General features: G+C 40.6%; 1 protein-coding gene across 2 annotated transcripts in view; it reads right to left on the reverse strand.

Moving 5' to 3' along the window:
* Neb (nebulin) overlaps nt 1–5,046 on the reverse strand; it is a 193,761-nt gene extending 188,715 nt beyond the window's left edge. For both annotated transcript variants that reach the window (XM_052182470.1, XM_052182469.1), the window contains exons 1-2: nt 5,011–5,046; nt 1,403–1,444 (exon numbers count right to left, since the gene is read on the reverse strand). In XM_052182470.1, coding sequence (XP_052038430.1) covers nt 1,403–1,444; nt 5,011–5,046 — 78 coding nt within the window. The remainder of the gene's footprint in view (nt 1–1,402; nt 1,445–5,010) is intronic.
* Between the last annotated feature and the right edge of the window lie 17,448 nt (nt 5,047–22,494).

Consider the following 22,494-nt stretch of genomic DNA (forward strand, 5'->3'; position numbering starts at 1 on the left):
AAGATGAATATTATATTCATACATCCATATGAAGACATGTAACATACACAGCCTGAATATTGACTGTGATGTCATCTGTAACCTGTATTTTCAGAGTGCTTATTAAATACCTTAAGGTAACATAAAAAAATCAGAAAGACTTAATCATGTCTTCTTAAGTGAGGACCAAGGCTGTAGCCAGTGGTTGTGCCCTTGCTTAGCATGTACAAGATCCTATGCTCTGCCTCCAGCACCATCAAAATAAAACAAAACAACAAGAATCTTCTCAAGTGGTTTAGATCAAGAAAAAGCAAAGGAGACCTGCAAATGAAAGGTTATTAAAAATAAAGCTTAAATTCCTGATACTAGCTTTTAAGTGAATAAGAAAGACCAGTTAGTTGCAATTCCTATAGGCATTTAGTCACTCTGTTTATCATGGGGAAAAACAAAAACCTTTAAAAAATGAATCATATCAGTATTGTATTATTCTCCTGACTGAGTTCGTTAATTTGAACTAGATTGACATTTACATTGGGGACCGGAACAATGGTGGTGGCATAATGGGCAAGAATCCTCTCAACAGTCTTAGCTACGCAGTCGCTGGGAAACCATCGTTTCTTACAGCAGGCTGTGATGGAAACGCTAACATTCAAAGCTTGCCTGTAGTTCAAGGTTAAGAGGGAAAGAGGGGAAGCAGAAGAGGCTTCAGTGACCTCTGGAAAATCATGCCCTTCAAGACAAAGAACTCTAGTCCAAAGCAGAATTCTAGCATCAGCATGAGGAAGAGAAGTCTGCTAAGGCTACTGTAAATCTGACAAGTCCCACTGTTAATTGGTTACACTCTGCCTATCATTACTAAAGCATGGCTTGGATGTGAGAAACCAAAGAAACCACCACGGTTCCTTTTGATCCAGTCACGGGCTCTTTGAGCAAGCGTCACAGTTCGCTTCTTTTATTAGTATGTGGCATGCTCAAAGAGAAACAACTCCACGTAAAAAATAAAGTACTAGGCTGGGGGATTTTTTTTTTTTTTTTGAGCACCATTCCTGGTGGCAGAGACTTTACCCTATAAGTTCCAACTTTATGTAATGAAACTGCTGGACTGTGCCAATCACAAGTCCTAGCCATCCATCAAGTGACAGTCTAGGAGAGAAGTCAGTCTCTCATTCAACCTTATCCACACACAACAAACCATGCCACACGAGTAGTAGGGAACCCTTTCTTGCCATCCAAGCTAAGCAGAGCATCAAGACATGGGAATTAGCCCATCGAATGTGGAGTATGGTCTTTTAACACCAGCTTCTGGGTGCAGGAGAGTGAGCTCCCTCAAGAGACTCCCCTTCTCCTTCTTTCTGTCTCTGAGGGAAGAAAGAGGCTCTTCTCTAATGAGAATCAGTTCAAGCAAGTGTGGGCAGAGTCTTACCTCTCCTGGCACCTCCTCGTAAACCGTCTCCTCAGTGTAGTACTGTAAACAGAGCACAGAAGAGTCTATGAAACAGGCAGAGCCGCCAGCATTCAGCCCTCCCCTGCCTCCACTGAACCTGTGAGGTTGTTTCCCTGGCTGAGGTGATGTGGAATATCTGCAGGGAAGAAGGAGGGTGACGGCCTGTTCCTAGTCTGGGACCCATTTTCACGTAGGAAGCTCGAGGAAAGCGAAAATGTACACATTCAATCTAACACAAAGTTGCAAACTGTCCAGCGAGGTGAGAGGTCTGAGGGCCTCTTAGTCACTGGAAGCTATTTTCTAGGGGTAAGAAACATCTGCCCCTTAGAACTTCTGTTTGCTTCCTGTTGCCATGAGAAAACACCATGACCAAACGCAACTTAGGACAGAAAGGATTTATTTGACTAACATGTTCCCATGGCAGGGAAGTCGGGGTAGAAACTCAATTGGGAGGAGAGGCAGGAACCATGGAGGAATGCTGCTTACTGGTTTGCTCTCACTGATGCCCCCAGACTGCTTTCTTTTACAAGTCAGGACCACCTGCCCAGCAATGGCTCTGTCCACAGTGGGCTAGGTCCTTCTCCATCAATCCTGAATCAATAATGCCCCCACAGACTTGTGCACTGCTCAATCTGATGGAGCAATTCCTCAGTTGAGGATCCCTCTTTCTAGTTGGACAAAAATTAACCAGCACAGTATCTAAAAGAATCTTCTTGGAAGAGCTCCCAGGGTGTTGCATGTGCAACAGGAAGCTATGACAGGACTCACTGCTACTGAATATAAAGCAAAGCACAAACCTACCTTGAGCAAATGTTTACTAATATTTTGTTATTCCCATCTCCCCTGGATTACTGAGTTTCTTCTGGAGTGATGGCTGCCTGTACTGTATAGCCCACATTCCACTCGGTGTGAGCCCACCCACCTGCCCACCCAGCCTCTGCTGAAGCACCAGGTGACTTCACTAGCTGAACTGGGGTAGAACTTCTGTGGGAAAGGGAGGGAGTTGCCAAGGTTTAGTTGGTGTCTGTTATAGGAAGAAAGGGAAGGAAAAGGCACCTCAGGGGATTTAGGGAAGTGAGGCTGCAGTTTGCCACTGGGCCTGCTGCAGCCTGCATCTGAAACCCACTCCAGTTTTGTTCTCTGACATCACGAGGAATAAATAGATGCAGAGAGGAACCAGCTGACATTTGGTCTCTGGTACCTAAGGAGAGTGGAATCCTGCGCCAGACTCATCCAGCACTGCTGGGCAAACAGCAGGCATGGTTCCTGCGGGTCAATGTACTGAACAGAGGCATGAAAAAGAAGCACTTGGCTTGTTTTCTCAATAATAATAATAATAATAATAATAACAATAATAATAAAGCATGGGACTTTATGCTGATTTTTTTTTTAAATTTCTGACCAAAAGTGTTTTTTTTAATTTCTGACCCAAAAGTGTTGGGGGTAGGGCTATATTGAAGCAAACTTCTCCTCAGTGCCCTGATTTCTCCTGCCCTTGGTGTAGTAAGCTCTCCTTGCCCCAGGCAAGCTGAACTACTCACTGTGGTCATAACTATATAAAGCTCACTAAATTTTCCTTACGCTTGTATTTATTTTCCATTTAAAATTTAATTTTTGTATATATATATATATATATATATATATATGTCTTTATATATAGTAATAAATGCCATGTGCTCTCAGGACAGAGGTGAGCTTTTTACCCCTGTGACTTCAGCACAGGACAAAGGCCATTTGACACTTTAAGCAATATCGTTTAGCATTGAGGGCAAATGGAGCTATCCCCTTGCTCACAGAGAACTTGAGTGGCCTGCAAAGAAATATCAAACTGCAACGGATGATTCCCATTGAGTTTAGATTCTCTTAACATTCTAGTAAAAGCAGCTTTTGTGAGCAAAGTGGTTTTTCACCTTTTCTGGGATCTTCCAATGGGGAAATCAGTCTTGGAAGTAAGCTCACAGAAAAACCACAACATCATCCAAGTGACTGGCATTAACTTGAATGCCAAATCTCATGTTTTCAGAGTTATTCTGCTAATTAGGCAGTACATTCATTATTGCTCCTTTCTCCTTCTATATGTTAATCCATATAGACAGTGCCAGAAAAAATTTTATTTCAGGTATCCAAGATCCTTCAGAGCTATGGATTTGAGACTGGTTACTGCTTTTGAGCCAATTCTCTTGAGTCACCACCAGATGCCTGTGCTCTTTTCTGAGACCAAAGAGACTGCAGACTCCCTGATAGGCAATCTATTAGCATGTCCTTGTCAGACTATACAGCAGTAAAGGGAACAAGATGACAAAGCTAGAATGCCTAAAGTATCCCCTCCCACTCTCGTGACTAGTTGGGTCAGTCAAGGCTAACACAACGCCCAGGATTACACAAACCGAATGGGTAAGGAGTAGTCTGATTGGAGGCTTGAAAGTGTCCTTTGATTATCATAACAGGAAAGGAATTAACCGTAATTATTACTTAATTTATAGTGTGTCTATTTAACAGGGATAGTTCTGACTTCTCAGAACTTACATTAATATGCTCATTAGTGATGGTACAGTCCATGAAAGGCTGCAGCCATCAACATATGAGTCAGAGAGGTGTGTACCACCTCTGTCAGATGCAGGTTGGCTTTTAGACACTTCAGTCATAAAGGTCATTTTATTTATAGAATAAAAAATTTTCTTTGCCTGAATAAAAGACTGATTAGCAAGTATGCCTTGTGGCACCGTTATCCAGAGTTTTGTTTGGGGACAGTTCTTCTAGTTAATGTCAATCATTTAAAAAAAAAAGGTACAGATTTTCATCCATTTAGATCACTGTTAATTGGAACTTTCTAGGCACTTTCAGTTTCATATCAGTGCATTCACGTGGATTAGCAGCGAGCCTTTGGGTTTCTGTTCTAGAAGATAAAGTTAAAGGTGAGAGCGGCACCGAGATTACAAAAGTACTAACGTGAAGTAGGCATTAATTCTGCAAAACTGCCAGGAGGCCACCGATATTTGGGAGGACGTCTCAAGAGAGCTGTCTTAGTTCTCAGTCAAGATTCAGAAGCTCGTCCTATTTACTAAAGGATGATGGAGTTGGTGATTAAGAGGCTCCATCTGTCTCTGTAACCTGCATGGGCTCATACTTGTATCTGTGACATCATGGACACGGACACACACACACACACACACACACACACAGGAGGAGCCGTCTATGAGTCTGCTTGTCTCTTGGTGTAGACGCTGGGAAGCGTGCTTAGGGCCCTCTGTCCACTGGGGCTGGGAGGTGGGAGAGCAATCCTTTTAAAAGAAAAAGTGAAACCTATCCGCACCCACACCCTGGCCTTTCTTTGTTGCGTTGATGGTTTGTGAGGGTTTTTTGAGCGTTTAAGAAAGAGTGAAACTGGGGAGTAGTGCTATTCCCTTTCACTTCTCGGTCTCATAGCTACTGTGAAACTGAACAGGAAACACGCCTTCTTTGTACTTTCATGGTGACTGTTTGGGATTTTATAATAGATGATGTGTTTTTTCAAATGACTGATTCAGCCCCTGACTCCAGCTGTCACTACATAGAGTGCTTTGCTGCCAGAGGGGCTTCCTTCTTACCTCTATCACCTCCTCATACTCTTCCTCATCCGCCATTTTTCCAGAGTAGTAGTGGCACCTACAAACTTTACATACGCCATACAAATGAAAATATATTAGTATTTTCTTATACCAGAAGAGAAAATTTAAACCAACCCACTCTACACACACATATATGTATGTATGTATGTGTGTACGTGTATGTGTATATATATGTATATGTGTATGTGTATGCATATACATACAGAGGGTTAAGGGACATGTAAAACAGTTTACAAATCAAAGCTTCTGTTTTCTCTAATACCTTCTATATACCCTGAGCACTGCTACCTGTCCAGGATTTTCTCAATTCAAGTTTTGTAAAAAGAGAATAATGCAGTTTGGACTCAAGAGATGGAATTTAAATGACCAAACATTTAAGCAGAAAATATTTTCAAGCAAAATGTTTAGCAGAAGAAAATTGAGTGTGGCTTTCAGTAGTTGGAGTTTTGCCTCATAACCCCCAAATTCTAGGAAGGATAACTTAATTTTCTGCCTTGGTCTAGAGTGCTATATGAAGTACATCTAATATTAGAACATGTAGAATAAATCTGTCCACAAATTTTGAAATAAAATAGAAACCTCAAGGCAACGGGGTTATTTTCTTCTGGAAAACCATTGGCTTCCGCGGATATTTTTTTCCTTTCTGTAGTTCTTGTTCAAGCCTGAAAAATAAGAAAGAAAAAAATTAAAACATTGCTTAAAGTACACATTAGCTTGCCAGTCTTTGGCCTAGATTTCTAATTCTGGAACTGGGGAAAGACTGAAGGCCCTTCGGCCTGACGCCAGAGAATGGCCACCCCATACAAGCCTTATGATGTCTGAGAGCAGCTGTCCCTCTCCCAGAGATGCTTGACTGTAAACCAATACCCTGAGTGGCTGGTTTTGTTAAGCTAGCGAAACTGCTGGTCCTTCTGAGGCAAAGGAAGCTCTGCGTGGTGGGATAAATATAGGAACACTGACCATAGAGATTTCTTCATAGGAATATAGTTAAGACAAAAATGAAAGAGAAAATTGGTATTTTCAATTGACCAGCCAACGGTGGTCAAGCAACAGCTGGAGTGGGCAGGACCTCCTAACACGCTCTGTGTCAGACATGACTAAACGGGTCTTCCGAGCCTTGTCTCTCCACGGTTTCCCCAGTTATAGACTCCAAACTTTGGAAAATAATTCAAGGGAAATCATGGAACATTCTTTCAGGAGAACATCCCAGAAGAAGACATAATTGGTCCTTACCTTCGAGCTATGCGAATAACCCTGGCCAGCAGCAAATCCTCTCCCGCTCTCCCCTCCTGAGACGCCCAGGCAAAAGCCACCAGGGGTGCCGGCGCTCCCGACTTATCATGTGGGAGGAACAACCAATCAGATCTCGCGTTGCTCAAATTTCAGAAGCTAAATATACTGGGTGATCTTCTTCAAACCACCTGTTCGCCGATTCCACTAAAGGATAAAGGGTAACAAATTGCTAGCTTAGAACTATTCAAGTGCGGTGGGATTTTACCTAACTGCTAAACCCAGAGAGTCAAGTTCAGGCTTAATCGATCATTTTCTGAAGCCTCGCTCGGTACCCCACTTGTGCAGAATAATTTGGGGGAACTAAGCAGGACTTGGAAACTTGGGCTCTTCTGTTGCTGGCCTTATCCGGTCTGATCTTCACAGAGGTCCACAGGATTCCTTAGGAATGCTAACTTTGGAGGGACAGGCATGTGTGAGACCGGTGTAGATGTGTGAGAAACCGAGGAACACAATGCAGAAATCATCAGGCTGTCAGAAGCATTTTTTTAAATGTGATGTAATTGTAGGTGACACCATTTGGTTGTAACATTGGATGAGATATCCACAAGTGTAACCAGGGAGTGTGGCCTCATTGGCTTTCTGGTTCTAAGGCAAGGGCATGGCCAGTTGGGTCCAACTTCATCCCCCAGTTTCCCAGCTGCTAGGGACTCAAGGCCTCACCTCTCCATGGTAACCGATTTGCTGACTTTTTATTGACTCCCATCTCCTAGAAGCAAACCATGAATGCTGACCCCAAAGGCTCTGTTTATGAATGGCAAATCCAGATCACTGAAAACCGGGAAATTACTAAAGGAGGAGAAAATTACCTTCTACTAGAAAATTCACAGTGTAAGACAATTATTTTGTACAGAACCATATCACAGCTGGGTCATGGTAGGTCAAGCCTTCCATCCCAACACTTGGGAAGGAGATCAATGCTCGCCTAGGCTACATGAGACCCTGTCTCAAAAATGAACAACAAAATCAAAAATCAGAAATAGACCAAAATAACAACAGCAACAAAATCATCCAACAACTTCCTTAAAGCTTGCCAGAGGCCCCCATTCTTTCTGTTTTTTCGGCTTAGTGTGCTGTTCAAGGCTACAATCTGATTCTGAATGTCCTCATGCAAAGCACAGAAACTATAAATGCATGTAGGAGTAGTAATTCATCTTTCTCTGGCTTGCTTTTGAACCAAGACTTAAACCCCAGGGGTCTCCTCATTGATACCAATATTACTGAAACAGTTTTTTGAGTGAAATTGTACAAAGCCATCTTATACTTTGAAGATACTTAGCCCTCAGTTCTCCTTGCTGCATGATTTGTATAACAGTAAATACTATTTAACCTCTCTTTATCATCTTAAGTATGCCAGTTCATCTCCTGCAGTCTCATGGATTTTAGGAGCAAGAGATATTTGTATAAGGTGAGATCATTCCTTTGGTAACTGTAGACTGGAAGCATAGTTTACTTATTCAATATATAGTATAGAAATAACAAATCAAACTGAAAAATGAGAACTAGGTATGGTGAAACATACTGTAAACAACATTCAAGTAGCAGAGGCAGGAGACTGGCCATGAGTTCCAGCACAATCTAGGGTACTCTGTCTAAAAACAAAAAAGACATTAGAAATGTTATTTTTTTAAACAAATACAAAATTGTGAAAAATTAAACAGACTTTCTCAAAGGTAATCAATGTTAAATTTCAGATATTTCTAAGGGAGATAGTAACAAATTTACACATAAAAACTGTAATTGCCTTTTATAAAAAATCACACATATGTGTCTGTCTTAGTCAGGGTTTCTGTTCCTGCAGAAACATCATGACCAAGAAGCAAGTTGAGCAGGAAAGGGTTTATTGAGCTTACACTTCCATGATGCTGTTTATCACCAAAGGAAGTTATTACTGGAACTCAAGCAGGTCAAGAAACAGGAGGTGATGCAGAGGCCATGGAGGGATGTTTCTTACTGGCTTGCTTCCCCTGGCTTGCTCAGCCTGCTCTCTTATAGAACCCAAGACTATCAGCCCAGGGATGGTACCACCCACAAGAGGCCCTCCCCCCTTGATCACTAATTGAGAAAATGCCTCACAGCTGGATCTGGCACTTCCCCACCTGAAGCTCCTTTCTCTGTGATAACTCCAGCCTGTGTCAAAGTTGACACACAAAACCAGCCAGTACAATGTCCTATGTCCTTGCACAGATAATTCTATTGAATGGATATAATACAGTTTGTTTAATCGTTGCTTCGTTCGTGAGGTATTCAACGTGTTGCTTTACTTTTGCTTCTTTGTTTTGTTTTGACTCAAGTTTTTACTACTTAGGCTGGCCTCAGACTCAAGGCCCCCAGCCCCAGCCTCCACAGTGCAGGGATCACAGGACTGCGCAAGCAGCCATGGCTTGTTTTAGGTTTTGTTTTTGGCTTTTTGCTATAACAAAATAAAACAGTATAGCACTAAAGAAAACACAACACACAGTAGGCACCCCTGCAAGGCATGTCTACTTAGCTGTATGAAATGTATCTGTGGAATACACTTCTAGAAACAAGATTACCAAGCCCCAGGTACATTTTGAAAATTGATAGCTCTTGCTAAGCGGCCATCCAAAATAGTTGTGCTCATCCCTTGTGCGAGCATCTTAGCTACCTTAGTTAGGGTTGTCAGCCTTGTAAAAGGTACAGTTTATTTGGGGAAAATAGTCACTTTTCCGCTGTAGAGTAAATGTGTATGTGTCCCAGAAATGAATATGTTGAGATCTTATCTTCTAATATGATCCCATTAGAAAGTGACGTTTTGGGTGATCTCACCTGAGAGTGGGGCCCTTGGGAAAGGACTTGCTGCCTTGTCCTCTTTCCACCACCATGTCACCATCCCAGAAGCTGGTAATGTGCCACCAGCAATGGCAGCATCCTAAGAACCTGCCTCTGCTGCCAGCCTGGCCCCAGACTTCCAGCTCCAGAGCTATATGAGCAGTCCATTTCCGTTGTCTAGAGGCCACCCAGCTGAAGGTCTTTTGTTTGAGCAGACACACTGCATTACTTTTAAAACTCCAGAGACTCCAGAGGAGGGGAAGCCACAAACTCTGTGTATGTACAATACATCCAGGATCAGGCAGACACAACTCAGCAGGCAGGGAGGAAGCTCATATGAAAGTAGTTTGCCTTCAACTTCTTGAGTTCGCTCCTTTCTAAATGAAAGTCCCAAATTCCCAGCTAAGTTTGTCTGTTGTATCAGTAGTTGGTGAAGCACATAAAAAATGGGAGTCACAGGGCAGTTAGTCATGGTCCCATCATGGTCACCCAGGAACAAACGTAAGAGCAGGTAGCTTGCATTGTCCGGCCATGCTTTTAGTGAGGTCTGAAGAGGCCTGAACTGTGCCCTCTCAGAATGGAAGCACAGCTCTGTCTTCCTGGCCTCTTATGCAGAACAAGAATAAAACAAAATCCCAGCCTAGTGACAGATACGTACAACATGCCTTGCAATATAGAGTGCTCAATGAACGTTAACCATTATTTTTAAAGTGTTCTAACTGCTTTTAACTTTCTAATAGAGTTTCCATTTCTCTACCCTGTATTTAGCTGAAATACCAAAATATCACAAGGCTTCTGAAGCCAGCCAGTGGTTAGTCTGAGAATTTCAAAACCAAAAGGGGGTTGATCACAAAATGTAGGAGGGTTTGGTGAGGCCCTGCAGGTGAGGCGCATTCCCTGTGCAGTGCCTGTGAGAAGATGGGCTGTGGTGGGATAGTGTTATGGAGGTTTTCTGATTGCAATGTCTTCAGCTTTATACAGTTTTGAATAAATTATATGTACATAGGTTAGTAGCCAAACAGGTTTGTAAGGCTAGCAGGCAGATGGTGGTGCCATTTGGGATGGTTTTAGAGGTGGTAACTTCCTGGAAGAAGTGCATCAAGAGGGTAGGGGGTATAATTTGAGGTTTTACTGCCTAGCGCGTCCTTCCTGTTCTGTCTCTGTCTCTGTCTCTATCTCTGTCTCTGTCTCTATCTCTGTCTGTGTCTCTGTCTGTGTCTCTGTCTCTCTCTGTCTCTCTCTCTGTCTCTCTCTCTCTCTCTCTCTCTCTCTCTCTCTCTCTCTCTCTCTCTGTCTCTCTGCTTCCTGTTTACAGGTGAGATTTGATCATTTATTTCCATGCTGTCAGGATGGCCTCATTTTCCTTTACTACACATTCCCTGGCATGACTATATTGTACCATATCCCCTCAACAACTAGAAGGCAGAAGGCCTTATCTACTCTAGTTTTCTTTTTGTTATGGTATTTTATCACAGTAAAAGAAAAACAGCTAATATGTCTGGCTAATTAAGGCATCATCCACCCCAACCCTCCTCTCAGCACTGAATTTCTTGTTATATGCCTCTACACATTTAACAAAATGCCTATATCACTCTTCCCTGATCTATCAGTCACTCGCATCAACTGGTCAGCCCCCACATGGGAAGATGAGTCCTTGGCTGACTTTCATAAACCTCCAGCCCTCATAGGACTCCCTGCATATCTCTCTCTCTCTCTCTCTCTCTCTCTCTCTCTCTCTCTCTCTCACACACACACACACACACACACACACACGCATGTGCACATGCGTGTACTCACCTCAGGATGCAGAGTTCCAGGCCTACATTATCTAAGGGCTCTGTTAGCATATTTTTTTCTCAATTATCTTCAGTTCAAAAGAATCAGCGTGCCAGAGTGACAGCTGGGGGGATGGCATGTCCTGATGTTCTTCAGGTAGGTAGGTCCAAGAATCACCACAACGTACAAAGAGATGCACAATTTAATAGTTGTTGAGTACTCTTGCCTTTAAACTTCTCAATCACTTATTTTTTCAAAGTGTTGGCACTATTTTACATTCGTTGAGCATACTCTTCACCTGCTGTTATTTAAAATTGACTTTCAAAAGTTCAGCTTTATGATGGACAGGTAGTAGTCAATTTTCTAATTTTAACTGCATTTCTATGAAACCTCAGGAGGTTAAATAATTGAATTCCAACATCCTTTCCCTTCCTCCTCCTCCCTCCCTTCTCTCTCCCTTCTCCCTCCCTTCTCTCTCTCTTTCCCTTCTTCCTTCTCTTCCTCTTTCCCTTCTCCATTTATATGGCAATGTGGACTCAACCTGGAGCTTGATGCCAGGCAAGTACTCTGCCAGTGATGTCCCCAGCAACCACTCTCTTCAGCACTTTCTTCGTTATTGAAGTTTTGTTTCTGTGATCTGACCAGAATCTGCTCAATTCTGCCCATTTTCCTGCTGAATTGTTGATCTTCTTGTCTGTTGATCTGTAGGTCTCTCCTGATGCTACTCTCTCCACCACTTGTGTGGTCCACAGCTTCCTCTACCTCTTGGCTGCTCATTACTTTCGCTCGGATGTTTGAGTTCTTCACTCCATGTTGTCAAATTTGTTGGTGTTTTCTTTATGACTAGTGTTTTTGGAAAGAAGGCTTTGTACCCTGCAGTCATGGAAGTGTTTTCATATGCTCTTCCCAAAGACTTAGAGTTTCACCTTCCACAGTTAAATCTTTCACTTGACCTGTAAATTAGTTTTACAGGTGATCTGAGGACTGTTTTAAACTTATTTTCTTAGCTAACTGAGCATCTAGCGTTGATTGGGCATCTTCGTTCCCTGCTGGCTGAGTTCTCTCCTGCCATCATTGTTGCCCTCATCTCCGTGAGCTCCTTCTGGACTTGCAGTGCTCCTACCAGCCTGTCTGTCCAACTTGGCATTGATACAAGAAGGCTTTTTGTTCTGTGGCTTGACAATGCCTTTCTACAACAGCAAATTCATCCACTTATAACTCCCAGAAAAGTGCAGGTTCTTGCCTCAAATCGTCTACTACTCATGTTTGTATCATAGTGGGCTAGAGTGCTTTGATATTGCAGAGTCAGGACTCTCAGATACTTGTATTGTTTAAAAAAAACAGTATAGTGTCTACTTCTTATTTTTTGAGCATAAGAATTACTTTTAAACTAATCTCTCCACCCAGATCCCTTTTAAACCATCAGCAAAGTTTTAACTTCTTTGCATACATCTTATATACTAATATGAATACATTTCTAGCCTTTTTTCATTAATTTTTTCTTTCCATTTTTACTGTTTGAGAGTCTCACTCTACATTTTAGGTTGTTCTAGAATCCGCTATGTAGGGAAGATTGACCTTAAATTTGTTGCCATCCTTCTGCCTCAGCTTCCCAAGTGCTGAAATTATACCAAGGAGTCACCAGATTCACATTCCTATTGTACTGTAGCACATTTGCTGCCTTTGTGATGAGATTTCATGTGAAATTTCTAGTAAATACTATTTATCAATTATCTTGTTTTATTGTTGATATTGATTTGCTATTATTAACTTTTTTTTTTTTGCAAAATTTGTTATGATATTGAGAAAGGTCCAACAGCGCTACTTTGAGGAATGTCCAAGTTGAATCCAGACCATAGAACTAGATTCTAAGGGAATTTTAGGTAGGGCTTTAAGAGCTAGATATAGGGAAGAACATTTTGGGATGATAGACAGTAGGAGCATTAGTAGTGTTGGGGCAGAAGGTGTATGGCATACTTGAGGAAGAGAAATCAATCTGACAGGTTTTGTAAGCAGCTGCTGTGAAGCAACATACCAGAGAAGCTGCCCACTCAACCCACCCACAGGAGATAGCATCTGACACAGGCACATTACTATTGTATTCAACAGCATGCAAGGTGTTGAGTCAGCCAAGCATTAGCAAAGTGGAAATAAATCCAAACTCCATTATATAGCACAAAATTACACACATTCACCCATGAGGCATGAGGTAAAGTGACACAGCGGGAAGACAGGTATGAATACACAGATCTGTTAACAGTCAAGAGAGCTTCCTCGAAGTCAGTCTTATGGAGAATTGTCTGCTCTTTAAGGATTGTGTTGAACATAGTCAGTTTTCCCTATGCTATCCATTCTTCCTTCTAGGTGTTCCTCCTTCTCCTCCTCCTCCTTCTGTCCCCTCCTCCTCTACACTCAGCATGTCTAATTTCCTTCCCTCCTGTGTCCATAGTCATGGGATTTGTATATTATCTTGCAAGTGAGCTCTTTCATCACGTTTGCATCTGACACAGGCACATTACTATTGTATTCAACAGAGCCTTGACTTTTAAGTCCCATGTTTCTTGATTCCCAAACAACAGAAGATCCAGTGAAGACTGGGGAAGGTGGACACCCTTGTCTATTTCCTGATTTGGATCAAAATGTTTTGAGTTCCCTCCATTTAGTATAATGATAGTTACAGGTTTGCCATATAAGCTTTTATTATGTTGAGCTCTGCACTTTCTATTTCTAGTACAGTCAGGGATTTTAACATGAAAATATTATTAGATTTTTGACAAAAATTTTTTATCAGCATGGAAGAAGCTGCCCTTTTCTCCAGTGTATTTTTGGCGTCTTTGCAAAGATGAGCATGTGGTTTCTGTCCTTGAGTCTGTTTATGTGATGTATTGCTCTGATTTTTATATGTTGAGCCATCCATGCATCTCTGGAATGGAATTGATTTAATCACTATGAGTGATGTTTTTAATGTATCCTTGAATTCAATTTGCAAGTATTTTATTGGGAAGATGTACATCTATTTTTACCATGGAGACTAGTCTATAATTTATTGCCCTTTCCCTGTTTCCCTCTCTCCCTCTCTTTCCATTTCTCTTTTACTTTATTTGGTATTAGTCTGGGGTAATACTGACTATGTGAGAAAATTTGGCAGAATGCCTTCCTTTTCTATGTTATAAAATTGTTTGAAAATCACTATTAGTTCTTCACTGAAGGTCTCATAGAATTCAGCACTGAATCCATAAGGGTCTACCGGGTTTTTTAAAAGTCAGGAAATTTTAAAATTACTGCTTCAATCTCATTTCTTGTTATAGATCTCAATATGTTGTTCAGCTTGTATCAGTTCAATTTTAGTCAGTCATATGCATCTAGAAATTAATTCATTTCTTTTTATATGTCCCAGTTTAGTGGAGTATAAGTCTTCAAGTTGTGCCCTAATGATTTTCTGAATTTCATTGACATCTGTCATAATATACCCCTTTTCATCTCTAATTTTATTAATTTGAGTCTTATATAATTTGAGTCTTGATTAATTTAACTGATAGTTTTTCTATCCTACTTATCTTTTCAAAGAACCAACACATTTCTCATTGATTCTTGTATGTCTTATTTCTGGTTCAGAAATTTCTGTCTTAATCTTGATTATTTCTTTCCATCTACTGATTTGGGTTTTGGCTTGTTGCTATCTAACTGAATTTTAAGATGTTAAGCAATTTATTTGATATCTTATAATTTAATTTTGATATAATTTAAAAATAACCCATACATTCACACAATGTTTTATGGTCACCCCTAGTCCTTTCTTTTAGCCCCTACTACTCCTGATGACCCCTTACTTTCATGTCCTGTGTGCATTGTTTGTCTGTGATGTGCAGGTCTGTGCAAGTAGCCACCACTGCTGTATATTCATGATAGTCAAACCATAACCAGAAGACAGTGCTTCATGGCGTTCCCTCCCAGCCTTTGCCTCTTACACTGTTCTACTTCCTCTTCTGTGATGGTCCCTGGGCCTTGGTCAGGTGATATAGATATCTTATTCAGGACTGAGCATTAGGTGGACATTGTGACCAGCTACCAATCTCTGCATTAACCATTTCTCACTTTAAAAAGCTTCCCTGAACAAGGCTGAGAGCAGTTCTAGTCTAAGGGCACAAACATAACTAATTGAATGGCAGTTTGACTACACATTCATTTGGCGAAACATTAGTATAAGTTCCCCTCTAAGACCTATGACTTCCCCAACCCTAGACTTTTGACAAGATATACAGTACCAAGCATGTACTGATTCCTGTGGAGTGAACCTCAAATCCAAACAGAAAGCAGTTGCTTTCCAACTGCATCCACTGTGACCACTATCATGACACATTTGTACCAAATGGGCACATCTTACCTGGAAGGTCAGAGTTATAGGACACAGTCTATAGCTAGGTAAAAGTACTTGTTTGTGATTTCTCTCCCCTAACAGCCTGCATCACACCCTCCAGTACATTAGATGCTACTCAGTGGGAAGGAAGCTTCTGGCTCTGTCCCAGCAGTATGGTCTTACCATCTGGTTGTAGTTGAGCAAGAGCAGTAGAAAAAAGCCTCTGTTGATTTGGAAGTCCCCACAGGCTTCCTCTCTCTGTTTTTGTTGTTGTTTGTTTCATTGTATTTGTTTTGTCTATTTTAATGTAGACACTTAAAGCTATGAACTTCCTCTTAGGACTGTTTTCATTGCATTCTGCAGGTTTTACTACATTGCATTTAATTTTTAATTCTCTACTGGGATTTTTATTTCCTTCTTAATTTTTGATCACTCATTCATTATTCAATAGTGTGTTCAATCTCCACAATCTTGTGCATTTTCTGCTATTACTTTTGCTATTGATTTCTAGTTTTGTTTCACTGTAGTCAGACAGTATGGGAGTATGTCAATTTGTCTGTATTTGTTAAGACCATCTCTATCAAATTATTATATCTATGTCAGAAAAATTCTCTACTGAGAAAAATTTGTATTCTATAATGAGTGGACAGAATGTTATACAGATGTTTGGGAAATTTATTTGATCTATGATGTCGATCTATGATGTAATTCAACTGAGATGTTTCTCTATTTTTTGCTCAGAGTCTTTTCTACTAATATTTATCAATGCCACCCACTATTAACGTGTCAGGGTCAATATACACTGACATATTTGAATGAAAATGCCCTGTTAGAATGTTCACATAAACAATAAGAATTACTTCATCTTTATCTCATCTAAGTTAATTTTGGTTTTAATTTGATTTTTTTTCAGGTATCTGAACAGTGACATTTGCTTTTTTCCTTTTGCCCAATACCTTTTTCTTTCACCTTAGCGTTATATCTGTCTTTATATTTGATTTATATATTGCCTCTTTGGAGGTTCCTGTGTTGTTTTTAATTGTTTATTTGTTTTGGTCCAATCTACTAGCCTATAGCCGTATAGGCTTTTGTTTGAAGAATTTAGACATTACTGTTCAAAGTTATTATTGAAAAGTGTCTGTTAGCTCTATCCCCGCTGTGCTCCTTCTGGTTCACACTTCTATCTACAATCCTGGATGTGCATCCACTCTCCCAGCACAGCTTAGCCTGCCTCCCTGGAGGCCTGATGCCAGCAAGGACAACCAGGTGAAATATCCATGCCCCAATCCCTAATCTGTAGGACCCCCAGGAAGCCCAGCAGCCATGAGGTCTGACCCATCCCCTCTTTGCTACTTCTTCCAGGCCACACCTCTACCTGCAATCCCTGATCTATACTCTACTTCCCAGGCCACAGCCCTGCCTGCCTCCCTGGCAACCAGATCTTCCTGCTTCTCTGAAGGCCCATTGTTACCCAGGGAAGCCAGAGGCCTGCTACCATTAGGGACTACCAGGCCAGCCAACAGCCAGAGACAACCAGATGGCTAAAGGCCAGTGCAAGAACATAATTAACAAAAGCCAAGGCAATATGACACCATCAGAACCCAGCTCTCCTACTACAGCAAGCTCTGGATATCCTCACACACCTGAAGAGCAAGACAATAACCTTGAATTTTATCTTATGAAGATGATAGAGGCCTATAAAGAGGAAATGAATACACCCCTTATAGAAATACAGGAAAGTACAATCAAACAGAGGCCTTTAAGAAGGAAATGAATAAATACAAAGAAATGCAGGAAAATACAATCAAATAGGTGAAAAAATTGAGTAAAACTGTCCAAGAACTGAACATGGAAACAGAAGCAATAAAGAAAATACAAATGGAGACAACCCTGGAGATGGAAAATCTAGAAAAGAGAACAGAACTGTAGATGCAAGAACCACCAACATAATACATGAGATGGAAAAGAGAATCTCAGGCATAGAAGATACGATAAAAGAAATGGCAAATCTAATAAGTTTCTAACATAAAACATCCAGGAAATTCTGGATACTATGTAAAGACCAAACCTAAGAATAATAGGCATAGAAGAATGAGAAGATTCCCAGATCAAAGGCCCAGAAAATATCTTCAACAAAATTATAGAAGAAAATTTTCCTAACCTAAAAAAAAAGAGATGGCTATACATATAAGAAGCTTACAGAACACCAAATAAATTAGACCAGAAAAGAAAATCTTACTGCCACATAATAATCAAAACACTACTAAATCTACAGAACAAAGGAAGAATATTAAAAGCTACAAGGGAAAAATGTCAAGTAACATATAAGACAGAGTTACAGAATTACTCCTGACTTCTCAACTGAGACTGTAAAAGCCAGAAAGACATGGACAGATGTTGTGGGGGCCCTGAAAGACCACAGATGTCAGCCCAGACTACTATACTCAGAAAAATGTTTGATCACCATAGATGGAGAAACAAAGATATTCCATCAAAAAACCAAGTTTAAACACTTGGTTTTCTTTCCACTAATCCAACCCTACAGAGGATACTAGAAATAAAACTCCAACACAAGAAAGGTAACTATACCCAAGAAAACACAAGAAATTAATAATGTCATGGAAAATGAAAAGAAGAAAATCACACATAAACATCAACACTACCAACATCAAAATAGCAAGAACTAACAATCATTGGTCATTAATATCTTTCAACATCAATGGACTCAACTCACCACTGAAAAGGCACAGGTTGGATTCTAAAACAGGGCCCATCATTCTGCTTCATACAAAAAATATGCCTCAGCAACAAAGATAGACACTACTTCAGAGTAACAGGCTGGAAAAGGGTTTTCCAAGCAAATTGACTCCAACAAGCTGAAGTAATGATTCAAATACTTGAATACATATATACTTATGTATTCAACCAAAAATAATCAAAAGAAACAGGGAAGGACACTTCATACTCAACAAAGGAAAAATCTACCAAGATGATGTCTCAATTCTGGACATCTATGCCCCAAATGCAAAAGCATCCACATTCATAAAAGAAACAATACTAAAGCTTGAGTCACACATCACCCCGCACATTATTAGTGGGAGACTTCAATATCCCATTCTTACCAATGCACAGGTCATCAAGACAGAAACTAAGCAGAAAAATAATGAAAGTTACAGAGGTTATGAATCAAATGGACTTAACAGATATCTACAGAATATTTCACCCAAACATAAAAAAAAATATATTTTCTTCTCAGCATCTCATGGAACTTTCTCCAAAATTGGCCATATACTTGGTCACAAAGCAAACCTTGGCAGATACAAGAAGACTGAAATAACTCCTTGCATCTTATCAGATCACCATGGATTACAGCTGGACTTCAACAACAACAGAAACAACAGAAAGCCTACTAATTCGGGGAAGCTAAACAATCTACTCAATGATCACTGGGTCAAAGATGAAATAAAGGAAGAAATCAAAGACTTTTTAGAATTCAATGAAAATGAAGGTGTAACATATTCAAACTTATGGGACACAATGAAACTTATGGAATTCAATGAAAATAAGGCGTAACATATTCAAACTAATGGGACACAGTGCTAGGAGAAAAATACTTAGCTGGAAGTGCCTTCATAAAAAATATTGGAGAGATCTCATACCAACAACTTAACAGCACACCTGAAAGCTCTAGAACAAAAGGAAGCAAGCACACCCAAGAGAAGAAGACAGCAGGAAATAATCAAATTCAGAATTAGAAACAAAAACAGTAATGCAAAGAATCAACAAACCCAAGATCTGGTTCTTTGAAGAATCAACAAGATAGACAAACCCTTAGCCAAACTAACTAAAATGTAGAGAAAGTATCCAAATTAACAAAAGCAGAAATGAAAAGGAGGGCATTTTTGTCCCCTTGACAGTGTCCTTTGCCTTACAGAAACTTTGTAATTTTATGAGGTCTCATTTGTCAATTCTTGATCTTAGAGCATAAGCTATTGATGTTCTGTTCAGGAACTTTTCCCCTGTGCCCATGTCCTCAAAGGTTTTCCCCAGTTTCAACACCAGTTAGAATGGCTAAGATTACAAACTCAGGAGACAGTAGGTGTTGGCGAGGATGTGGAGAAAGAGGAACACTCCTCCACTCCTGGTGGGAATGCAAGTTGGTACAACCACTCTGGAAATCAGTCTGGCTATTCCTCAGAAAACTGGGCTTAACACTTCTGGAGGACCCTGCAATACCACTCCTGGGCATATACCCAGAGGATTCCCCGGCATGCAATAAGGACACATGCCCCACTATGTTCATAGCAGCCCTATTTATAATAGCCAGAAACTGGAAAGAACCCAGATGTCCCTCAATGGAGGAATAGATACAAAAAATGTGGTATATTTACACAACTATTCAGCCATTAGAAACAAGAAATTCATGAAATTCTTAGACAAATGAATGGAGCTGGAGAACATCATTCTAAGTGAGGTAACCCAGTCTGAAAAGATCACTCATGGTATGCACTCACTGATAAGCGGATATTAGCCTAGAAACTTGGAATACCCAAGACACAATGCACATATCAAATGACTCCCAAGAAGAAGGAAGGAGAGGTCCCAGATCCTGAAAAGGCTTGTTCCAGCATTGTAGGGGAGCACCAGGACAGAGAAGTAGGAGGAGGTTGGTAGGAGAATGGGCAGAGGGAAGAGGGCCTAGGGAACTTATGGGGAGGGGGGAACCGGGAAAGGGAAAATCATTTGGAAAGTAAACATAGAATATAGAAAATAAAAAATTATAATAAAAAAAGAAAAGGAGGGCATAGCAATACATACACACTAAAGAAATTCAAAGAATCACTAGGTCTTACTTCAAAAACCTGTACTCTACAAAATTGATAAATCTAAATCAAATGGATGACTTTCTAGATAGATACCACTTACCAAAGTTAAATCAAGATCAGGTAAACTATTTTAATAATCCTATAACCCTTAAGGAAATAAAAGCAATCATTAAGTCTCCCTACCCCCTATTCTCCGCCCCCCCCAAAAAAAACAAAAGCAAAAGCCAAAAGCCCAGAGACAGATAGTTTTAGCACAGTATTCTACCATACACATACATTCAAAGATGAGCTAATACCAATACTACTTAAACTATTCCACAAAATAGAAACAGAAGGAACATTGCCAAACTCATTCTGAGGCCATAGTCATCCTGATACCTAAACCACATAAAGACCCAACAAAGAAAGAGAATTTCAGACCAATCTCCCTTATGAACATTGATGCAAAAATACTCAATAAAATACTCACCAACTGAATCCAAGAACACATCAAAAATAGCATTCAGCATGATCAAGAAAGCTTTATCTCAGAGATGCAGGGATGATTCAATATACAAAAATCTATCAAAGTAATCTACTGATGTTGCCTGTGCCCTGGACTACTCGCCGCCTGATCCTACCTGCCCTTGGGGGATGGAGGTGAGGTGGCACAGAGTCATTCAAGGATCTGGTGAGAAATGCCACAGCAAGCTCATCTGAACACTACTGCAAGTTCCTTTAATATCCTCCACAAGTGCTCCATTGGTTCCAAGATAGCATCTCTTCTAAACAGCAGTTCCTGATTAGCTGGTATTGTTTGCACTAATAATCCTTGGTCTCTCAGGCAGTCCTCAATGAGGTCCTCCTGCAGGAGATGATTTTGCAGCTGTGCACCCCTGGTATTTAACATACAGGTGGCCAGGCTGCTCCTCCTACATTTCCACCCTTTTGTTTTTAGATTTTGAAAGCATAGTGGGAGCCAAGGTGCCATTGCCTTGATATTGTTCACCCTCCCCAGAGGATTCCCAGTGTACTGGACTGTGTCTGTTTTAGGTTGTTCTGTCTTCCAGGACCTTACTACTACTTGACTACTAGCCCTCAAAGAGATATCACTCTGGAGGCATGTCATACAAGGGAGAGATGAGGAACAGCCTACATGGTAATCTCACAGACCTCTGCCATCCATGCTTCGATTACTTCCTTCGGGTGGGCATAATCAGGATTTTTGAGAGCCATCAGCACCTGGAGGATCGCCTTATTTATGGAGCACTGCCTGGAGATATGCTGTGTGAGACACTTAAACAAAATAATTATTAGTATCACAATTCTTCCCATCATAGCATAAGTGGCTATCCATGGGGAGTCACACAGGCTCTTAATATTGTCCCACACTTTTCCCAAGAATCCATCATCTAGGAAGAGCACAGATACTCTGGTTGCATTGATTGTTGGCTATGTTCTCCATTAACAGCACAGAATAGTTAAGGAATTTGTCTGACAAGAAACCTTCAAGATATTGAGCCAACTGTTACCAGATTTCAGTGGTTTTAAGTACCTGGTAAGTGGTTAAAGTAGACTGAGTGAAACCTGGGGTCGCATGCCAATAGAGACATGTCCCTAAAAGGGCCAACTCTTCTGCCAGTAAGTCAGTCTGTTGTAAAATGTGGATGACTTGATAAAGATGTTGATTTAGTACCTCCTGTGCCTGTAGCACCTCAGCTGACTTAGAGACTATGGCATTGATAGTCTTCACTATAGTGGCTGTCTGAGTCAAGGTTGTTGCCCCAGCAATGCCTGCAGTGATGGTTGCAATGATGGCAGCTGTAATACCAAAATCCATCTTTCCCAAGTGTAGGGGTTGTGAATCTGGGTCATCAGAGAAACAGCATTACAGTGGATGGTATTTACAACAGGCATTCAAATAGCAGCTCACTCCCTCATCATGATAGCTGTTGTTGAATAACCTATCCAGCAGGAAGTCAAAGAAAACCCCAACATGATCATCTCATTAGACACTGAAAAAGCCTTTGACAAAATCTGACACCCCTTCATGTTAGAAGTCTTGGAGAGATGAGGGATACAAGACTCATACCTAAACACAATAAAGGCAATATACAGCAAGCCAATAGGCAACATCAAATTAAATGGAGAGAAATTTAAAGCATTCCCACTAAAATCAGGGACAAGGCAAGGCTGACTACTCTCTTCACATCTTTTCAATATAGTACTTGAAGTTCTAGCTAGAACAATAGGATAACTAAAGGGAATACAAACTGGAAAAGAAGAAGTCAAAGTATTTCTTTTCACAGATGATATGATAGCATACATAAGTGACCCCTAAAACTCTACCAAAGAACTCCTACATTGATAAACACCTTCAGCAAAGTGGCTGGATACAAAATTAATTGAAAATATCAGCATATATATATATATATATATATA

The sequence above is a fragment of the Apodemus sylvaticus genome, chromosome 5, assembly GCF_947179515.1.
Source record: "Apodemus sylvaticus chromosome 5, mApoSyl1.1, whole genome shotgun sequence".
Classification (NCBI taxonomy): Eukaryota; Metazoa; Chordata; class Mammalia; order Rodentia; family Muridae; genus Apodemus; species Apodemus sylvaticus.